The 14,779-nt window shown below is 42.7% G+C and overlaps 2 protein-coding genes across 2 annotated transcripts; both read left to right on the forward strand.

Moving 5' to 3' along the window:
• The first annotated feature begins 5,446 nt into the window (after nucleotides 1-5,446).
• LOC109943469 (uncharacterized) lies at nucleotides 5,447-6,440 on the forward strand. The gene has a single exon (XM_020546546.3). The coding sequence runs from the start codon at nucleotides 5,512-5,514 to the stop codon at nucleotides 5,971-5,973; it is 462 nt and encodes a 153-aa protein (XP_020402135.2). The 5' UTR covers nucleotides 5,447-5,511; the 3' UTR covers nucleotides 5,974-6,440.
• A 6,833-nt stretch (nucleotides 6,441-13,273) lies between these two features.
• LOC111590554 (uncharacterized) lies at nucleotides 13,274-14,104 on the forward strand. Its single transcript, XM_023301307.1, has one exon. The coding sequence runs from the start codon at nucleotides 13,289-13,291 to the stop codon at nucleotides 13,814-13,816; it is 528 nt and encodes a 175-aa protein (XP_023157075.1). The 5' UTR covers nucleotides 13,274-13,288; the 3' UTR covers nucleotides 13,817-14,104.
• The last annotated feature ends 675 nt before the right edge of the window (nucleotides 14,105-14,779 follow it).

A 14,779-nucleotide genomic window follows, 5' to 3' on the forward strand; every position in this document is an offset into this window, starting at 1 on the left:
TTTTCTGTAGATATGTGCTATAGAAAAGTGGTAGATAACTTTATTATCTTGCTGGTGTTAAAATTTGACAGCCATAGGTCTGACAGTTTAGGAGTTATGCTTTTTACAAATTCAGTAACTGAATCTGTCCAATTTCTGTACAGATTTTAGAGACTGTACTGTTTGCTTAAGTTAATGTTTGAATCAGTCCTTGTAGATTATAATAAATTTGTAGATGCTTTTCTTATCTTGCTTGTGTTAAAATTTCATAACTAAAGGCCTGACGGTTTAAGAGTTATGAATTTTACAACTTGGTTGTTGTGTTCTGTCCACTGACAGAACAGATTTCGAAAACTGAATTGTTTGATTCAGTTCAACATAGAATCAATTCTTGGTGATTATAAAAGTTATGTAGTGCTTTTGCCAAGCTTTTCAAAAAGTCTCGGATCACTCTTTTTGGTGATCTGAAGATTAAGTTATGGATGTTTAAAGTCTGAAGACTGGATCTGTCCAATTCTGGACAGCAAAGCCTTCTAGTGTATTTTATCCTTAGTTAAATATTGAATCACCTTAAGATGTTTATAAATGATATGTAGACAATTTTATTACCTTTCCAGAAAGTCTAGGATCATCTTGTTTGGATGCCTGAATCTTCAGTAATGAATTTTTAAAGTCATAAGTCTGAATCTGTCCAAATCTGGACAGCGCTGTTGTGTTAACACCTTTTGACCTTGCTAAGTGTTTAATCATGCTGTGATGACAATACCAAAGTTGTAAAACACTTTTCAAGCTTTCTAGAAAGTCCTAGTTTACTATTTTTGGTTAAATATCTTGTGAGTTATGACTGAAACAAGTGACTGCTGTATTGCTGTCCAAAAATTCTGCTAGTGCTTATTTGATTGTTAGTTCACCCTTTTGGCTTAAAATGCTTAGTTAGCACTTAACGGACTTAGACTTGTAATGTCTAAACTTAAGTTAACATGTGTTCCATGATTCATGTGCTTGCTTGCTGTGTCCTCTGTTAAACTTGTGTTTGGGATGCTTTTGTATGATCACTAGAAGAACTAATGAAAAGCCGTATCCAAATAAATAAAATGCGCGTACTTGTGATGTCGTAGTTGGGTTGCGTAATTAAATAAAATGTTGTCGTCTTTTTAATGGTGTTGATGTTGAAACGCCGATAACGTGCAAATAGCTAATGTTAGTGTGTGGTTGTTTACGGTGTCTTACAATTAAATGTCAGTTCGCTACCGTGTAACTATATATCTTGTGATATCTTTCATTGTATTCATACATATGCATCTTGCATCTCATTTAGGACCGAGAGAGGATGATCGAGCAACTGGCGTGGTGCCAACCACAAGCTGCAGATGGTGGACAACCCAAGGAAGGATGAACTTAACCAGTGGATGCTCGCCAAGCGAGTACCTCCCCCAGCAAACACTACCTAAGTGTTAAATTAAAGGCAAGCCCCGGTTTTATGCATAACCTATTCTATATGATATTTTACTACACTTAATGTTTGTAGGCTTGTATTGTGCACTTAAGTGTAGGAGTTGATTTAAACCCTAGTTGCATGATCTCAGGAATCCTATTGTGATGAATACTAGTATGCTAGGTCGAGTAGCTGCTTTATTAATTAGGATCTCGGTAGAAGTCGAGTGATTTTTCTAGCACTCGCGCGAGGTTAGGAATTGGTTGTATCCACTTTGATAACAGAATGGTGATGGTCTGTGGACACGGGTCCATGGGGATGCGTGGTCTACAAGATGAAAATTGGAATAAGGATTAACGTGCGGATACCTGTGTCAAGCGTTTGAACGTACTAAGCACATGCCGAGAAATATGGTAAATCGGTAAGCCTAGTACCTGATTGAACCTGGCAGTGGACTTTACCCCTCACGCGACCTGAGACGTGGTCTCCCATTCCGGTTATGGTGGGTACAAGTGCGGTCACTGCACGACGGCAGTCGGGGTCAGTGAGGCATTGTACGCCAAGGCGGTGAGCCCTGATCTGCTGACGGGGAATCGATGGGGATGGTTGATATTTGTGGGGACGGAGTGCCCCTACATGTCGTGTGTTTAGGTTTACCTTGCAAGGATAAAAACTCGATTCGAATCGTCTGCTTCTCGCAGCTAATGAGACTGCTTGATCCATTGTACTGCATTGAGTAATAAGTGGAAATGAGGTGACTGGCAAAAAGATGTTGATTGATAAAATGTTTGATACCATGTATGAATAGCTAGGTACACATCTAGTCTAAAAGGATCATACTAAAACTTGAAAAGCTAAAACTTGATTTTAGACTCAGCTAGTGCTTTTGGCAAACCAAACCCCTCAGCCAAACAGCTGCATGTCTAGAGGTAGAGGAGTAGACTCCTCACACCGGGTAAGTCTAGCTGAGTATTAGTATACTTAGCCTTGCTTGTGGCATAATTTTTGCAGGTACTCCTTAGGATGATTGGTTGATGGTGTGACTTGGCCTTCGTCCCTGCCACCGGGATAGATGGTCGAGTGGGTTACTGCTTCCACAGGAGAGGACCAGGAAGAGTAGCGTGGCCAGGCTTCGCCATGTTACTCGGTTTTCTCCGTTAGTTATTTCCGCTGCATTAAAATTTATGGTTATTATTTCTGAAACTCTGATAATGTAATCACTAATGATACTTATTAAATTTGTGGTATTATGTTTTATTGTATTTCTCTGTGCCTCACCTTCGTGTGAGCTAGTGGTATTCGATCCTGGTAAGTGGCTTTATCGGACTAGATCCGAGGGACTGACGGGTTATTCCTGTTTAAGTGTGTTGCTGCCCTTATGGGTGCAACTTGGGCACTTAAGCTGGAATAATTCGGGCGGTTCCGCCACAGCTGGTATCGGAGCGAATACCATCACAGAGAAGTCAGTAAGTCATGATTACCAACTTTTCTAAAGTAAAACTTGCTTAGAAACCAATGTTGGATAGATCGTCAGGACGATCAGGATAGACCTAGGACGTGAAGCCTTAGGAAAATAGATGGGTAGCTAGGTGGCTATATTTATATAAGTCATAAAGGCTGCTACTACTATTAATAAGGATGCCGTAAAAGCACCCGAAAAATTAGTTAGGTCTGAGAAGACGACTAGAATGAGCATGCATCATGATTGTCGCATTATAATTGTCTCTTATGCATCAACATGCTTCTCTCACCTTTATTCCAATAATAACCTGTGAATAATGTGATGTACTGCTATGTTAGGAACTATAAGAAATGTTTTACCTTGTATCGGATTGGTAATTCTTGACTAGGTCGTGATATGTGTTTCTCTTGCCTTGCTTTCTAGAAGGTACGATAGTTGTTTAGTCCATTTTGCCTCTAACCAAAAAAAATGTTGTCTGTCCTGCTCATGAAAAGACCCCTTCCCCAAACAATCTAGTGGTTCCCTAGTGAAACCCTTAAAAAAATATCAAATCACGTGCTTGTTTTGGTGTTTCTAGCCCTTGTGTGTTTTACACTTGAAATTGCACCTGCACAACTTATAGACGCCCATAGCTTGACCGCTAGATCAACCCAAGTCTCCTTGTGCACTTGTGTCAAAAAAATCGTTTGGTGTCTAGTTGCGCAAACCCTATCAAGGCCATGTTTCATTCCATAGATCCTGCCCCAAATCTTCATAACCTTTCTGCTGCTCATCCTAAGCGATCTCATGCGACTGCCTCTCTTTTCACCTGGATCTAGTAAATCGTTACCTTTATGAATCATGTTGTGGCTTATCATCCGAATCCCTGGATCCTTCATCGATTCTGCCCCGTTATCTGGTTATCTGCTATAACCTGTTCTCAAGTATCGGATGTTGATCTCGCCTAAACCTCCCATTTCTGATCATTCTCATACCCCCTTCTCTGAGGATTATGACGTTGTTTTATCGATTTTATCTCTAAGAAGTGGATCCATTTGGTTCAATGGATTATGCTATTGACTTTAGTTCTCTCATGTCTCTAAAAGCTCATCAATCTTGATCTCATGGTTGGTTCCTCCTCATATTGAAAATCGTATCAATCTTTGGCTGATAATCCCCGTGATGGGCATAAAATAGTTCTCTGAGTTGAAGAAAATTCTCAGGTGATGCTCTTTTGCCAACAATCTTTGCCTCAACTTCAGTCACATTTTCTGAGCCATATTCTCATGGGCTCCATCTAATTTAAGCCACATAAAATTTTCATTGGTTATGTTTGGTAATGGTGTCATGACTAACGACTGATGGTGCCGCGACGAAACCGAGAGCCTACTATGGTGCACACATGGTTCAGCTGCTCGGTACACGCTGGTATCACGATTAATAGTTGCGATCCATTATAGAACTACACCGATGTGCTATCTTTTGTGGACACTCTCAGAATGATCGCTGCATTTTGTCTCGATATGTCGCGATATTCTGACCAAATCTGTCTTCAGTATCTTGTCAGATACCCTCTCATGAATTTGCATCTATCTTCAGTCTGGGAGTTACATGCTTCTCCACCCTTAAATATCCTCATTCGAATCTCGGGACGAGATTCTTTTTAAGGGGGGAAGGCTGTGACACCCCAGGTGTCTATTTCGCGTTATATCGGGAGATTTATCCCAATCTCGGATGCTCAGTAAAAATTTCTATTTCTCGCTCGCGTATGTCCGTGATTATCCAGATTATTCATTCACGTTTCACCGAATTCGGAGTTACTCAGTCTCATAGAAGGCCAATTTTGGAGCCTGTTAAAACTTTTATTTCTCGGCACGAATGCCAACTTGTTAATCATTCTTGATTTATAAATCTCATCTAAAGCTCGTTTAATCAAGCGCTCGACAGTTGTTAGTCGAGCCGTGTCTGAATCCAATTTTCTCGATGTTCGATCTATGTCCAAAAATTAATCTGAGTCCGTACTCTCAAACGAAATACTCAGTAGGTCATCCTCTAATTAATTTTTATCCGACTCGGCTTAATACCTCCGCGTTTGATCCGAAATGCGAAAATCAACACCGACAATGATTTTATTAACCCGACCCGATTGATCTCGATCACGAATCCGAAACCAATCGGTCTCAATTCATTTTATTCCTAATTGGGTGCGAGAAATTATTTTGTTTTCGAGCGACGCTAAACAAATTTAAATTCTTAGTACGGATAATCCGTCGTTCTGTCCGACCGAGCACCAGCTCGCTCTATTTTTACACGGACGACTTTCGCGAGAGCATTTTTATTCCGAGAAATAAATTAGCGCAGCCCGTTTTGAGTGTTTTGGGCCAGTCTAACTCAGGACTCCCATTTGGGCACACTAGGGAACCCTAACCCTAGGGGTTTCTCTAATAAGATATGGAACCCCTTCCCTTGCCCTGGGCAATTTTGCACTCCCACCCTCCATTTTTCCCAGCCGCCACCTTCTTTCTTCCCTGCCTCTTCTTCTTCACGGCAGCAACAGCCACCAGCGACGCCCTCCCTGCTCCATGGGGCGCGGGTCTCTCTGCTCCAACCATGGCCACCCAGCAACAGCGCCATTCTTCCCCCTCGGCTCCCTGGGATGCAGCAGCACACCATCGCGGGAGCAGGGCCCCCATGGGAGCGCCCCCTTATCCACGACGTCGGCAGCAGGGAGCTTTTTCTTCCCCGCGCGCAGGAGCTCCATGGCCGAGCTCGCCCAGGCCCCAACGCCTCTGCTCGGTCGCAGCTCTGCAGGCTCTCTCCACCGTGCCCCCTCCTTCCTCGGCGCGCTGAAGCTCCTCAGCCATGGCGCCCAAGCCCTTCTTCTTCCTCTGCCCAACGCCCCTTCTTCTCCACTGCGTTAAGAGCAGGGAGCCTTTTTCTCCCCTGCGCGCAGGGAGCAGTTCCCTTGGCCGACGCCCTCTGTGGCAGCCAAGGCACCTCCCTCCCTCTCTGCTCGTGCGCAGGAAACCCCTCAAGCGCAGGGAAGAACAACAGCCCACCCTTCAAAACACCAAGCAGCGGCAGCAACCTCCATGGCGCCCCTACTTCCCTCCCATAGCTGAGCGCCCTTGCTGTTCTCTTCAATACCCCTTGGCTATTCGACGGAATACCCGTGAGAAATAATGTGTTGTGCACAGCCCCGTCCGCTATGCCGTCGACCCTCGCTAGTGGTCGACACCGCGCTTCGCGCTTGGCCCGTTCGACGAAACGCCAAGCCTTGTGGACAGCCCATGTTACTAGCCTCGATTCGTCCAGGTTGTTCACTTGGTATTTTGTGGATTAATCTATTTAAGCCTTGGTCGATGTTGTGCATGCGTGTATATGTGTAAGAAAATGTATTGGTATGGATTGAAGTTCGTGGCGAAAGAAAAAGAAGTAGAAAAGAACTCAAATGTTTTTATATTTCGATAGGAATTTATGCGATGTGGTTGGATGTGTGCGATTTGTAGTTTGTACAATTATATTTTTTGTCGATGTGGTGTACATTGGTGTTGGAGTGTGTGTGGGTATAAAATGTTTTGGTTATATGTCGTAGCAAGGTTTCCTTCACGTTTTGGTAAGCAAATATGTTGTGTTGTTTAATGTGATGAGTAAATTGGAAATACATGGGATGCGAGGATTTAATTAGTGCACGTAGGTGTGTGTGTGCCGTGGTGTGATATAGTAGTGGTGGCATGAGATATTTATTTGAGGTGCGCGGGTATATGCCGTAATATGGTTATACTCGCGACGAGGAAAGATGTATGTATTGTGTAACACGACGTTTAGGTCGCTATTATATAACCGTGTGAAGGAGGCTTCCGAGGGTCATGTGACTAAAGGGTGTTGTAGTGGCAAGGCGAGAAGTAAGTCTAGTATTTTTTTAACGATTAGTTGATAGCACCTATCGACTTCGTCATGATTTTTGTTGTATGGCGGATCGAAGCCTTGTCGTCGTAGTCTCGGGGATTTTTTGGAAATGTGCTGGTGCTTTACTGATGGGGTTGTATGTACTTGTGATGTATTACAATAGCCGTGTGTCGTGCAAGTATCCACAAATGGTGAAAGGTGGTGTATGTTGGTAATTAGAAAATGGTCACTTCGTTAGCCAATAGCCAAGCTTATGCCGAGATTTAAAATATGGGCAAGTTGAATTGAAATCATGCTTATCTAGGCGTGTGGTTAAATAATAATAATTTTTGGCTTGTGTAGTGAGGTGGTGACATGCCGAAGTAGTCATCGCTTCCTCTATGTTTTTAAGTCGAGTCAAAATGCGAGGTACTAGTAGTACGCCAGGCAGGCGGTGTTCCAAATAGATAAATCGGGTGATGTGGTAGTTGTCAAGCGTGATAGAGGTTGAGTCACTTAGGTTATAAATTGATGCTCGACATGTGAGGTCTCCTAAAATATGGTGTTTTAAGTGACTTGGGTGTTGTCCAGTTTAAGTTGAGAAAGTGGTTAAGAAAAACTAATTAACCTGCTCCCACCTATGTTTTTGAGTTGCGAAGTCTAAAATACTTGATGATTTGCTTGTTGTAGTCTAAATACGTATGGTTATAGTCGCGGATGAAAAGTATTAGTGCTCATGTGAGGTCTAAGTTAAAATGCAAATTATTATGTGAACAACACTTCGATATCGATTATCGGGGAGAATGTGTTGTTAATTAAATATGATACTTCTAGTGCTCATAATGACACAAATAAAAATTAGTAAGTCCACTTGTTAGTTCTCACTTGATTATTTTAACTCTAACAAATGTCAAAGTGTTATAATAATTCAAGTCTCTAGAACGCCGCAATTCTTGAATTGTATAGAAGCTGAAATGTATTGATTGCTGTTTTGGGCTGCACGCACTGTTTTCGGTGTGCTGTATGTTTGATGAACTAAATTGTGTTTTCTGTAGATATGTGCTATAGAAAAGTGGTAGATAACTTTATTATCTTGCTGGTGTTAAAATTTGACAGCCATAGGTCTGACAGTTTAGGAGTTATGCTTTTTACAAATTCAGTAACTGAATCTGTCCAATTTCTGTACAGATTTCAGAGACTGTACTGTTTGCTTAAGTTAATGTTTGAATCAGTCCTTGTAGATTATAATAAATTTGTAGATGCTTTTCTTATCTTGCTTGTGTTAAAATTTCATAACTAAAGGCCTGACGGTTTAAGAGTTATGAATTTTACAACTTGGTTGTTGTGTTCTGTCCACTGACAGAACAGATTTCGAAAACTGAATTGTTTGATTCAGTTCAACATAGAATCAATTCTTGGTGATTATAAAAGTTATGTAGTGCTTTTGCCAAGCTTTTCAAAAAGTCTCGGATCACTCTTTTTGGTGATCTGAAGATTAAGTTATGGATGTTTAAAGTCTGAAGACTGGATCTGTCCAATTCTGGACAGCAAAGCCTTCTAGTGTATTTTATCCTTAGTTAAATATTGAATCACCTTAAGATGTTTATAAATGATATGTAGACAATTTTATTACCTTTCCAGAAAGTCTAGGATCATCTTGTTTGGATGCCTGAATCTTCAGTTATGAATTTTTAAAGTCATAAGTCTGAATCTGTCCAAATCTGGACAGCGCTGTTGTGTTAACACCTTTTGACCTTGCTAAGTGTTTAATCATGCTGTGATGACAATACCAAAGTTGTAAAACACTTTTCAAGCTTTCTAGAAAGTCCTAGTTTACTATTTTTGGTTAAATATCTTGTGAGTTATGACTGAAACAAGTGACTGCTGTATTGCTGTCCAAAAATTCTGCTAGTGCTTATTTGATTGTTAGTTCACCCTTTTGGCTTAAAATGCTTAGTTAGCACTTAACGGACTTAGACTTGTAATGTCTAAACTTAAGTTAACATGTGTTCCATGATTCATGTGCTTGCTTGCTGTGTCCTCTGTTAAACTTGTGTTTGGGATGCTTTTGTATGATCACTAGAAGAACTAATGAAAAGCCGTATCCAAATAAATAAAATGCGCGTACTTGTGATGTCGTAGTTGGGTTGCGTAATTAAATAAAATGTTGTCGTCTTTTTAATGGTGTTGATGTTGAAACGCCGATAACGTGCAAATAGCTAATGTTAGTGTGTGGTTGTTTACGGTGTCTTACAATTAAATGTCAGTTCGCTACCGTGTAACTATATATCTTGTGATATCTTTCATTGTATTCATACATATGCATCTTGCATCTCATTTAGGACCGAGAGAGGATGATTGAGCAACTGGCGTGGTGCCAACCACAAGCTGCAGATGGTGGACAACCCAAGGAAGGATGAACTTAACCAGTGGATGCTCGCCAAGCGAGTACCTCCCCCAGCAAACACTACCTAAGTGTTAAATTAAAGGCAAGCCCCGGTTTTATGCATAACCTGTTCTATATGATATTTTACTACACTTAATGTTTGTAGGCTTGTATTGTGAACTTAAGTGTAGGAGTTGATTTAAACCCTAGTTGCATGATCTCAGGAATCCTATTGAGATGAATACTAGTATGCTAGGTCGAGTAGCTGCTTTATTAATTAGGATCTCGGTAGAAGTCGAGTGATTTTTCTAGCACTCGCGCGAGGTTAGGAATTGGTTGTATCCACTTTGATAACAGAATGGTGATGGTCTGTGGACACGGGTCCATGGGGATGCGTGGTCTACAAGATGAAAATTGGAATAAGGATTAACGTGCGGATACCTGTGTCAAGCGTTTGAACGTACTAAGCACATGCCGAGAAATATGGTAAATCGGTAAGCCTAGTACCTGATTGAACCTGGCAGTGGACTTTACCCCTCACGCGACCTGAGACGTGGTCTCCCATTCCGGTTATGGTGGGTACAAGTGCGGTCACTGCACGACGGCAGTCGGGGTCAGTGAGGCATTGTACGCCAAGGCGGTGAGCCCTGATCTGCTGACGGGGAATTGATGGGGATGGTTGATATGTGTGGGGACGGAGTGCCCCTACATGTCGTGTGTTTAGGTTTACCTTGCAAGGATAAAAACTCGATTTGAATCGTCTGCTTCTCGCAGCTAATGAGACTGCTTGATCCATTGTACTGCATTGAGTAATAAGTGGAAATGAGGTGACTGGCAAAAAGATGTTGATTGATAAAATGTTTGATACCATGTATGAATAGCTAGGTACACATCTAGTCTAAAAGGATCATACTAAAACTTGAAAAGCTAAAACTTGATTTTAGACTCAGCTAGTGCTTTTGGCAAACCAAACCCCTCAGCCAAACAGCTGCATGTCTAGAGGTAGAGGAGTAGACTCCTCACACCGGGTAAGTCTAGCTGAGTATTAGTATACTTAGCCTTGCTTGTGGCATAATTTTTGCAGGTACTCCTTAGGATGATTGGTTGATGGTGTGACTTGGCCTTCGTCCCTGCCACCGGGATAGATGGTCGAGTGGGTTACTGCTTCCACAGGAGAGGACCAGGAGGAGTAGCGTGGCCAGGCTTCGCCATGTTACTCGGTTTTCTCCGTTAGTTATTTCCGCTGCATTAAAATTTATGGTTATTATTTCTGAAACTCTGATAATGTAATCACTAATGATACTTATTAAATTTGTGGTATTATGTTTTATTGTATTTCTCTGTGCCTCACCTTCGTGTGAGCTAGTGGTATTCGATCCTGGTAAGTGGCTTTATCGGACTAGATCCGAGGGACTGACGGGTTATTCCTGTTTAAGTGTGTTGCTGCCCTTATGGGTGCAACTTGGGCACTTAAGCTGGAATAATTCGGGTGGTTCCGCCACAGCTGGTATCGGAGCGAATACCATCACAGAGAAGTCAATAAGTCATGATTACCAACTTTTCTAAAGTAAAACTTGCTTAGAAACCAATGTTGGATAGATCGTCAGGACGATCAGGATAGACCTAGGACGTGAAGCCTTAGGAAAATAGATGGGTAGCTAGGTGACTATATTTATATAAGTCATAAAGGCTGCTACTACTATTAATAAGGATGCCGTAAAAGCACCCGAAAAATTAGTTAGGTCTGAGAAGACGACTAGAATGAGCATGCATCATGATTGTCGCATTATAATTGTCTCTTATGCATCAACATGCTTCTCTCACCTTTATTCCAATAATAACTTGTGAATAATGTGATGTACTGCTATGTTAGGAACTATAAGAAATGTTTTACCTTGTATCGGATTGGTAATTCTTGACTAGGTCGTGATATGTGTTTCTCTTGCCTTGCTTTCTAGAAGGTACGATAGTTGTTTAGTCCATTTTGCCTCTAACCAAAAAAAATGTTGTCTGTCCTGCTCATGAAAAGACCCCTTCCCCAAACAATCTAGTGGTTCCCTAGTGAAACCCTTAAAAAATATCAAATCACGTGCTTGTTTTGGTGTTTCTAGCCCTTGTGTGTTTTACACTTGAAATTGCACCTGCACAACTTATAGACGCCCATAGCTTGACCGCTAGATCAACCCAAGTCTCCTTGTGCACTTGTGTCAAAAAAATCGTTTGGTGTCTAGTTGCGCAAACCCTATCAAGGCCATGTTTCATTCCATAGATCCTGCCCCAAATCTTCATAACCTTTCTGCTGCTCATCCTAAGCGATCTCATGCGACTGCCTCTCTTTTCACCTGGATCTAGTAAATCGTTACCTTTATGAATCATGTTGTGGCTTATCATCCGAATCCCTGGATCCTTCATCGATTCTGCCCCGTTATCTGGTTATCTGCTATAACCTGTTCTCAAGTATCGGATGTTGATCTCGCCTAAACCTCCCATTTCTGATCATTCTCATACCCCCTTCTCTGAGGATTATGACGTTGTTTTATCGATTTTATCTCTAAGAAGTGGATCCATTTGGTTCAATGGATTATGCTATTGACTTTAGTTCTCTCATGTCTCTAAAAGCTCATCAATCTTGATCTCATGGTTGGTTCCTCCTCATATTGAAAATCGTATCAATCTTTGGCTGATAATCCCCGTGATGGGCATAAAATAGTTCTCTGAGTTGAAGAAAATTCTCAGGTGATGCTCTTTTGCCAACAATCTTTGCCTCAACTTCAGTCACATTTTCTGAGCCATATTCTCATGGGCTCCATCTAATTTAAGCCACATAAATTTTTCATTGGTTATGTTTGGTAATGGTGTCATGACTAACGACTGATGGTGCCGCGACGAAACCGAGAGCCTACTATGGTGCACACATGGTTCAGCTGCTCGGTACACGCTGGTATCACGATTAATAGTTGCGATCCATTATAGAACTACACCGATGTGCTATCTTTTGTGGACACTCTCAGAATGATCGCTGCATTTTGTCTCGATATGTCGCGATATTCTGACCAAATCTGTCTTCAGTATCTTGTGAGATACCCTCTCATGAATTTGCATCTATCTTCAGTCTGGGAGTTACATGCTTCTCCACCCTTAAATATCCTCATTCGAATCTCGGGACGAGATTCTTTTTAAGGGGGGAAGGCTGTGACACCCCAGGTGTCTATTTCGCGTTATATCGGGAGATTTATCCCAATCTCGGATGCTCAGTAAAAATTTCTATTTCTCGCTCGCGTATGTCCCTGATTATCCAGATTATTCATTCACGTTTCACCGAATTCGGAGTTACTCAGTCTCATAGAAGGCCAATTTTGGAGCCTGTTAAAACTTTTATTTATCGGCACGAATGCCAACTTGTTAATCATTCTTGATTTATAAATCTCGTCTAAAGCTCGTTTAATCAAGCGCTCGACAGTTGTTAGTCGAGCTGTGTCTGAATCCAATTTTCTCGATGTTCGATCTATGTCCAAAAATTAATCTGAGTCCGTACTCTCAAACGAAATACTCAGTAGGTCATCCTCTAATTAATTTTTATCCGACTCGGCTTAATACCTCCGTGTTTGATCCGAAATGCGAAAATCAACACCGGCAATGATTTTATTAACCCGACCCGATTGATCTCGATCACGAATCCGAAACCAATCGGTCTCAATTCATTTTATTCCTAATTGGGTGCGAGAAATTATTTTGTTTTCGAGCGACGCTAAACAAATTTAAATTCTTAGTACGGATAATCCGTCGTTCTGTCCGACCGAGCACCAGCTCGCTCTATTTTTACACGGACGACTTTCGCGAGAGCATTTTTATTCCGAGAAATAAATTAGCGCAGCCCGTTTGAGTGTTTTGGGCCAGCCTAACTCGGCCCATTTGGCCCACTAGGGAACCCTAACCCTAGGGTTTCTCTATAAATATGGACCCCTTCCCTTGCCCTTGGCAATTTTGCACTCCCACCCCTCCATTTTTCCCAGCCGCCACCTTCTTTCTTCCCTGCCTCTTCTTCTTCACAGCAGCAACAGCCACCAGCGACGCCCTCCCTGCTCCATGGGCGCGGGTCTCTCTGCTCCAACCATGGCCACCCAGCAACAGCACCATTCTTCCCCCTCGGCTCCCTAGGATGCAGCAGCACGCCATCGCGGGAGCAGGGCACCCATGGGAGCGCCCCCTTATCCACGACGTCGGCAGCAGGGTGCTTTTTCTTCCCGGCGCGCAGGAGCTCCATGGCCGAGCTCGCCCAGGCCCCAATGCCTCTGCTCGGTCGCAGCTCTGCAGGCTCTCTCCACCGCGCCCCCTCCTTCCTCGGCGCGCTGAAGCTCCTCAGCCATGGCGCCCAAGCCCTTCTTCTTCCTCTGCCCAACGCCCCCTCTTCTCCACTGCGTTAAGAGCAGGGAGCCTTTTTCTCCCCTGCGCGCAGGGAGCAGTTCCCTTGGCCGACGCCCTCTGTGGCAGCCATGGCACCTCCCTCCCTCTCTGCTCGTGCGCAGGAAACCCCTCAAGCGCAGGGAAGAACAACAGCCCACCCTTCAAAACACCAAGCAGCGGCAGCAACCTCCATGGCGCCCCTGCTTCCCTCCCCATAGCTGAGCGCCCTTGCTGTTCTCTTCAATGCCCCTTGGCTGTTCGACGGAATACCCGTGAGAAATAATGTGTTGTGCACAGCCCCGTCCGCTATGTCATCGACCCTCGCTAGTGGTCGACGCCGCGCTTCGCGCTTGGCCCGTTCGACGAAACGCCAAGCCTTGTGGACAGCCCATGTTACTAGCCTCGATTCGTCCAGGTTGTTCACTTGGTATTTTGTGGATTAATCTATTTAAGCCTTGGTCGATGTTGTGCATGCGTGTATATGTGTAAGAAAATGTATTGGTATGGATTGAAGTTCGTGGCGAAAGAAAAAGAAGTAGAAAAGAACTCAAATGTTTTTATATTTCGATAGAAATTTATGCGATGTGGTTGGATGTGTGTGATTTGTAGTTTGTACAATTATATTTTTTGTCGATGTGGTGTACATTGGTGTTGGAGTGTGTGTGGGTATAAAATGTTTTGGTTATATGTCGTAGCATGGTTTCCTTCACGTTTTGGTAAGCAAATATGTTGTGTTGTTTAATGTGATGAGTAAATTGGAAATACATGGGATGCGAGGATTTAATTAGTGCACGTAGGTGTGTGTGTGCCGTGGTGTGATATAGTAGTGGTGGCATGAGATATTTATTTGAGGTGCGCGGGTATATGCCGTAATATGGTTATACTCGCGACGAGGAAAGATGTATGTATTGTGTAACACGACGTTTAGGTCGCTATTATATAACCGTGTGAAGGAGGCTTCCGAGGGTCATGTGACTAAAGGGTGTTGTAGTGGCAAGGCGAGAAGTAAGTCTAGTATTTTTTTAACGATTAGTTGATAGCACCTATCGGCTTCATCATGATTTTTGTTGTATGGTGGATCGAAGCCTTGTCGTCGTAGTCTCGGGGAATTTTTGGAAATGTGCTGGTGCTTTACTGATGAGGTTGTATGTACTTGTGATGTATTACAATAGCCGTGTGTCGTGCAAGTATCCACAAATGGTGAAAGGTGGTGTATGTTGGTAATTAGAAAATGGTCACTTCGTTA

This window comes from Zea mays, chromosome 1 (genome assembly GCF_902167145.1).
Source record: "Zea mays cultivar B73 chromosome 1, Zm-B73-REFERENCE-NAM-5.0, whole genome shotgun sequence".
Taxonomy (NCBI): domain Eukaryota; kingdom Viridiplantae; phylum Streptophyta; class Magnoliopsida; order Poales; family Poaceae; genus Zea; species Zea mays.

Excerpts from the sequence above, each read along its gene's own strand:
- LOC111590554 (XM_023301307.1), top strand. The coding sequence starts at position 13,289 with ATGCAGCAGCACGCCATCGCGGGAGCAGGGCACCCATGGGAGCGCCCC.
- LOC109943469 (XM_020546546.3), top strand. The coding sequence starts at position 5,512 with ATGCAGCAGCACACCATCGCGGGAGCAGGGCCCCCATGGGAGCGCCCC.